Genomic DNA, 7,017 nt, shown 5'->3' on the forward strand with positions numbered 1-7,017 from the left:
CCTGGTCATCTGGTCTTGTCAAAGCCAAATCAGGAGACCAAATCACCAATCACCCAACCAATACGCTCCTGAGACTTGTTTGTCCAATTCTTCCCGATTCATAATAAGAGTGGCAGTCGGTCTGCCAAAGATTGGAAGAGCGTGTGCGGTGACACAATCCTTTCGGCAGATGGTTTCGGCAGATGTAGATTGGAGATCTACGTCAAAATTGGACAGATGTGTACATATAGATTAAGTGTTGTCAGGGCTGTTACTAGGGGTGTGCAGACAGTGTGACAACACAGACTGCAGGGCTCTGTGGGCGACACCGTCGCTACTCCACGGCCCTGCTTCTGGCTGGAGGATGCCTAGAGTGGCACCCTGCAGCCAGCACCGCTCCAAACACTTCTGCTGTGCTGCAGCTTCAAGTGACGGTGGCCCTGTCCCCTTATGTGTGACGTCATGGTGTCACACAGAAAAGGGGCGGGGTCGGCACAGGGCGCTCAGAGCCCTAGTTACGGCTCTGGGATGTGTATCTGTGACCTAGGTCTGCAGTAGGATTGTATCAACAGTCTGATCAGGAGTTGGATCCCTGGAGGATTAGACAAGTGTATACCTAGCTTAAGACTTCTTTAGACTTGAAGCCATGACACCAATTAGTACACATGAAGCTCTGAAGTGACTGCTGGGTTAATTAGATATACTCATCAGCAATATGGCCCATATTAACACCATGACCTTTTGACACAGATGATGGTCTATGGATTTGGCTTCTAAATCTTTGGAAAGAGTTGTAGCTACTGTATCACATAGATTACAAATGTACTTTTCATTCCTGGGCATTCATAGCCCAGCTCCATGTTTACATCCCACCTTTCTGTTATGCTGATAGAAATGAAACTGTATATAACTGCAAATAACAAACATGAAAACTAATTAAACACAAGGTCCCACTCTAGAAAATGGCTTCCCCTGCTATAAGAGAATGCATTTGCTGAAATATAGCAGGGACATGTAAGTCAACTTCTCCTTTTCTTGCCACACACTCCCTCCCTCTCCTCTGAGTCTGCAGGTCTGCGGCCACAACAACAAGCAGATAATTAATAATCCTGTAGGGAGGTGTGTGCTGTGTAAGAGATGAATCTGTCCCAGAGGGCCTACCAGTTTAAAGAGTCCCTGGACAGGAGAATTGTCTTCAGCAGGCCTTTGTGGTGCAATGGCTGTATTGTGTTACAGTGCTGTATCATGTGTTGCACTGCTTCCTTTGATGTCTTAATGTAGCATACACTGGTCCATGATAAATGCATGACCATGAATAGGTTTACTCCCAGAGAGATAAGTACAGGTTGAGTCTCCCATATCCAAATATTCCGAAATATGGAATATTTCAAAATACAGAACATTTTTACCATGACTGAGATAGTGAAACCTTTGCTTTTTGATGGTTCAATGTACACAAACTTTGTTTAAGGCACAACATTATTAAAAATAAAGTATAAAATGACCTATAGGCTGTGTGTATAAGGTGTATATGATACATAAATGAATTTCATGTATGTACACAAACTTTGTTTGAGCCACAAAATTATTGAAAATATTGTATAAAATGACCTGCTGGCTGTCTGCATAAGGTGTATATAGAACATAAATACATTCTGTGCTTAGATTTGGGCCCTATTCCTAAGACATTTCAATATGATATGCAATTATTCCAAAATACGGAATATTCCCATATCCAAAATACCCCTGGTCCCAAGCATTTTGGATATGGGAGACTCAACCTGTATAACTATAATTTGCCTTATATAAAAGTAATACTTATATAACATTCTTAAATATATAGGTAATGCTTTCTGGAAAATATCATAACTAAGTTAAGGGTATAAATTGTACAGGAAACATGTTTTTCTGTAAACTCCAGTCTTATCTGCTGGCAAATGGACACTGTGTAAAGCCCGCTATAGTATAAAACATATGATTGGAGGAAAACATTATGCATCTACCTACATAACAAGGATGCATTTAAACCATGTTTGCCTCCTCTAAAGGAAGGTGCGTGAGACTCACATTTTCTGGGAGTCCCCCGCACCCCCAGGAAGAATAGCTGGATCTCCCGCATCCTGCCCACTTCCTATCATGTCATTTTAGCTCTGCACTATTTTGCTGTGATGGGGGCCCCTAAAAGTGATATGCTGCATCTCCTCCTTACAAGTAGGCAAGGTTGATTTAAACATTTTGGGGCTGATCCTGTGTTGGAAGCAAATAAAAAAAGGAAGTAACTTTGTACCTTGGTAAAATAATGTTGCACTGCAGGTGGGACCGATGTAAGATGTAAAGGGAGATTTAGATTTTAGAGGGGTGTGTCTAAACTCTAAACTAAAATCTGAACAGCAGTGTAAAAATAAAGCTGCCCAGCATTTGTTGCCTACATGAAAAAGCAGCTAGTATTTACCTTGCATGCTAAAAATAAAAGTGTATTTGCACCCCTCTCATTGCAACATGGTTTGTTCCGGTGGCGTGGGGTGAAGTCAATGGCTGGGGAGGCACACATGTATAAAAACACAGAAATACGGAAAGAGCCTGTCTCTGCAATGTGCTTGGAGTGAAGTGACCGTGTCAGCGGTCTCTTCATTCCTGTGCCCAGATTCCTGCGCACGCGTGGTCTACAGGCCATGCATGTGTGGCGGCCACTGTTGGGGAGGCCTCTCCTGGTAATTTTCACGAAGTGTAGCCCGTAGGCTACAGCCGCACAACACCATCATTAGATGGCGTTACCTGCGGGGCCAAGCTCCGGGGTGCTTTGCATTCCGCATCCCCCTTAGAAACCTAAGGGGGTTGTGGCTACTGTCAGAAATGGAGGGAGAGCAGTAGATATCCGATATTTCTGGTGCAATCCCCCATAGTACATCTGGGGGATACTTAATATTTGTGGATATCCCCCAAAAATGGGTGTTTTGGGGAAATATGTTGCAAATAGCTAATGATAAATGGGCTACTAGTGTTTGGAAAATGGTAATACCCTTTAAGTCCACTGCTCACCAGTAAACATTTTCTTATTCAATACATTACAAACTACCTATACATCAAACAAGGCATCTGTTCCAGAAATGCTTATTGAGCTAGCACTTTTTATCTGTGCGATCCCCTTTTCCACTGGCATAATAATCAGAAGGGGAACAGGAGACAGATTCACAAGGCTTTTTAGAAGTTTAAAAATAAGGATAGACTCTTACTGAATAATTAGGGAGAGTATTGGCATTTAATGTTTTACAGTCACCCAGACAAAAAACTGTATTTGGACACATTATTGATTGTATCCTCCCATATTTTTTAAAAGCATTATTGTAAAAAACAAGTTCTTGAGTTAAATAATGCTATAATGCACAGGTTCTCAAACTCAGTCCTCAGGACCCCAAACAGTGCATGTTTTCAAAGTCTCCTCACAGAATCACAAGTGAAATAATTATCTCCATAATTATCTTTTAAAATGTGCCAGTGAGTAATGACCATACCTGTGCACCTGCTGGGTGACCTGGAAAATGTGAACTGTGTGGGGTCCTGAGGACCGAGTTTGAGAACCACTGCTATAATGTAATAATGCACAGGTATTAAATAATAAATATCTCCCCCCATTACCTGTGTCCTGACGATATTGATGCATGGTCTGCAGATCGATTACATATGGTGTAAGTTGTGTGTCCACCTGCCCTAATGCCACTCGTCCACGGCCATCTTCTCGTAGAGCACTCTCAATATGATGACATACTGTTGCAGTATATGGTCTCCAACGTCCATGCTCATTTAACCATTCCCAGACCACAACTCTTGGAGGAGCCCCCTGACCTCCAAAATTCTGACCACTTACTGATTGCAGGATGCCTGGGCGTGACATGGCAATACGTAGAAAAAGAAGAAGAAAGCAGGCACTAGAATCTTCAGCCCCAGTGGCAGGTAGGCAGGTAATTCAGTGGGGAAGAAATTTACATGGTGATTAAAGAGGAGCACTAGCATGGGGCCAATGATCAAAGGAAATGTTCAAAGTTGGTCTTCATGGTTGACTTAGACAAATGCTGATTACTAATTTAAAACAATAAGCTTAATGTTGATATTTACAGCAAGGTCTTCACTCTATAAACCGATGCTAAGCTGCCACAGGAAAAGGTACTCTCACATCAATTACAGGGCCCAGAAAAGTACACAAGAATAAAATGGTAGGTTTGTCCCCCATCCGGCCCTTACTGTTCAATGTCATTCTGTATTGTGATTTGTTAAACATACATAAATCCTGTATTCACCAATCGCAATGGTCAACTGTCAGCTCTTGAGGCCATTTGTCCATTTTGCCAAAAGACCAAATGCAGCAGGATCCTACAAAAGACAGATTGGGACAATTATGGACTGTATTCGTATGTGAGGTTAAATGCATTGTCACACTGCAGTGCTCAGTATGTGTACAATATTGGCATGCAAAATACATAGAATATTGTTTAAATCAATATTCCTGCTATGTTTATATACAAATACCATTACACCGGTTTATTTTGTAAACCTCCTGTGTTTTAGTATAAAGCAAATGCAGAAAAATAGTTAATATTTATGGCGACATGAGAGTAAAATGAGCAGAACACCATAAACTGATTTTCCTGCTAATGCACAAATACAGTTTCCTCCCACGGCAACAGATACAGACATGGAATTAGCCTATAATCTCTCACCAAGGCCATGTATGCAGGAAGGATACCCCCCTAATACACAGATTTATAAGATGCAGTCTCTATGCAGCATTTTAGTAAATGGGTGATCTCCAATGTGTGTTCCTGGTACTGACGGTCATTCTTATCTATCAGGCGTTAATTAGGAAATATTTGGTCGTTTAGGGTCTGACCTCCCTGGTGTGCTGTTCCGATGGCGGGGGCACAGGTTTAATTTGAATGTGAGGGTCTTGCTGCTTCCCGGGGGCTATCGGCGGGTGATACGTATATTTCTATGTCCCATCGCTGGAATGGAGATGGGTGGCCTCAGGTGGATTAGTTTGCGGTATGTGGCTGTGGCTCTTGGTGGTCAGTCGACATGTGTGTTGTGGCGCTGTCAGCCGACATATGTAGCTCAGCGCTTCCCGCAGGATCCGTGCTGGTGTTCAGGTGGGATGCAGTGCAATGTCTTCCAGAGGGTGGGGGAAGTGGAACGGGGTAAGTGCCCCTGTGTATAACAGCTGGGTACTAGCTAGGAGGCTCCATCAGGACACGCCACTGTCGGTGCCAGAGCAACAACCCGCTCCTACAGCCCAGTACTACAGTATATTGTGCTGCAGCGTTGTGGTCGGTACTGATGCAGCAGGGAAGGGGGTGCAGATAAAAACCAGGGTGCAGGGAAGGGGGCGCATATAAATACCTGGGTGCAGGGAACGGGGTGCAAATAAATGCGGGGTGCAGAGACGTGATGCAGATTAAAACAGCTGCAGGGAATGGGGTGCAGATCAAAGTAAAAATTTGGGCAATGGGGTGCAGATAAAATCTAGGGTTGGGGTTCTTCTGATTGTGAGTGCAGGAGACAGATCCGACCCTATTCAGTTATATTGTACCCACCTTTTCTATTGGGGACTGTGTCACTCTTGTGAATTATGTTCTATTCCTCTATCTCCTCCATCCCCATCATACAACCTGTACAGTGCTGTAGCTTCTCCCTCTGCTGCTCCTCCTCAGCCAGTGTGCTGCTGCCTCCTGTCCTTCCAGTCCCGGTTTGTGTGTCAGTCCTTCTCTGTATCCCTCTTCCGATGTCTCTGCTCCTCTCAGCAGTGCAGCCTCTGCAGTTACTCCAGGGACACTGGAATACCAATTGTAAATACCAGAAAAATGGATAGGAGGGAGGGTCGGTGGGTTCAATAATATAATTGCTACAATGAAATTATGGTAATACGCGTTCCAAACTAAATGGAATATTAGAAAATAACTATTTATGGTTAAATATTCGCCGCAAGGGTATGAACTCCTGTGTACTGAGTAAGGGTTTGCATCGAGACACATGATGGTATCATTTCTATTACAAAGAAGATTTGTGCTATAGATATATATGCACATAAATGTGCCACTCGTGTCTGGCTTATTATATACAGGCATGTGACACACAGCCAGGGGCTGGGCAGCACTGCAGCCATTAGATATGACCTAGCAGCAATGCATACTAATTTGTAATATGAATGTAGGAAACCAGTGCATAGCAGTTATATTGTGTCATATTGTGCTGTAGTGATGGACTATCTATCTATCTATCTATCTATCTATCTATCTATCTATCTATCTATCTATCTATCTATCTATCTATCTATCTATCTATCTAGATAGCTGTAGAGTACCCTTGTAGCTACAGTACATGTAACTACTAACAAGAATGTGTTGCTGTGTAGGGTATTATATACTGCAGAGGCAGCTGCCCAGGTAGTAATAAAATGTACTTAGAATGTTGCCATTCTATACGTAACTTGTTGCATTCATTCTACAGTAGGTCAGATGTGAGAGCCAAAGCCAGACGTCAGTAGCCAACTATTTTGTAAGTAACAGATGGTAACATGTTATTTGGTGTGTGGTGATGCACATTAACAGGTAACCAACATGTTATATATTTTGCTGCTGAAATTATCTGCATATTATACTTAGTACTGGCCACAGAGCTAGAGTTTCATAATTTCAATGTGTATAAAGGGCATATTTATCAATTATCGGGTTTCAGACCCAATAATTGTAATTTCTTATATCCGCTATTCGTGGCAATAAGACATGATATAGCACCCGAATATATTAAAAGGCACAGGGGTTCTGAAAGGAGCGATATGTTCAGAGTAAAGTAACCGCATCAGGAACCCTCTCCCGGCAATGGCTGCGGCGCATGTGTCGTCAGTAGACTGCATTTGCACTGGAGTCCAGGCCTAGGAGTGAAGAGATCGCTGATGTGATCACTGCCAGCTCATCACAGGGACACGCTCTTTTTGGAGCCCCTGTCCTGTGGGTGCTTTTTGTTACATCTGGGCGGTATGAACGCATC

At 42.9% G+C, this 7,017-nt stretch overlaps 1 protein-coding gene across 4 annotated transcripts in view; it reads right to left on the reverse strand.

The window, feature by feature from the left end:
- The window catches only part of DTX1 (deltex E3 ubiquitin ligase 1), a 67,958-nt gene extending 62,015 nt beyond the window's left edge, over positions 1-5,943 (reverse strand). Inside the window, exons 1-2 of one of the 4 annotated variants that reach the window (XM_088443498.1) lie at positions 5,640-5,943; positions 3,616-4,347 (exon numbers count right to left, since the gene is read on the reverse strand). In XM_088443498.1, the coding sequence (XP_088299624.1) occupies positions 3,616-3,871 (256 nt within the window). In that variant the 5' untranslated portion in view covers positions 3,872-4,347; positions 5,640-5,943. Of the gene's footprint in view, positions 1-3,615; positions 4,348-4,694; positions 5,196-5,564 lie in introns of those variants that run through there. The other 3 variants (XM_088443496.1, XM_088443499.1, XM_088443497.1) reach the window with 3 other exon arrangements.
- Between the last annotated feature and the right edge of the window lie 1,074 nt (positions 5,944-7,017).

Source organism: Taudactylus pleione, unplaced genomic scaffold (assembly GCF_031769625.1).
Source record: "Taudactylus pleione unplaced genomic scaffold, aTauple2 ptg000330l, whole genome shotgun sequence".
In the NCBI taxonomy this organism is placed as follows: Eukaryota; Metazoa; Chordata; class Amphibia; order Anura; family Myobatrachidae; genus Taudactylus; species Taudactylus pleione.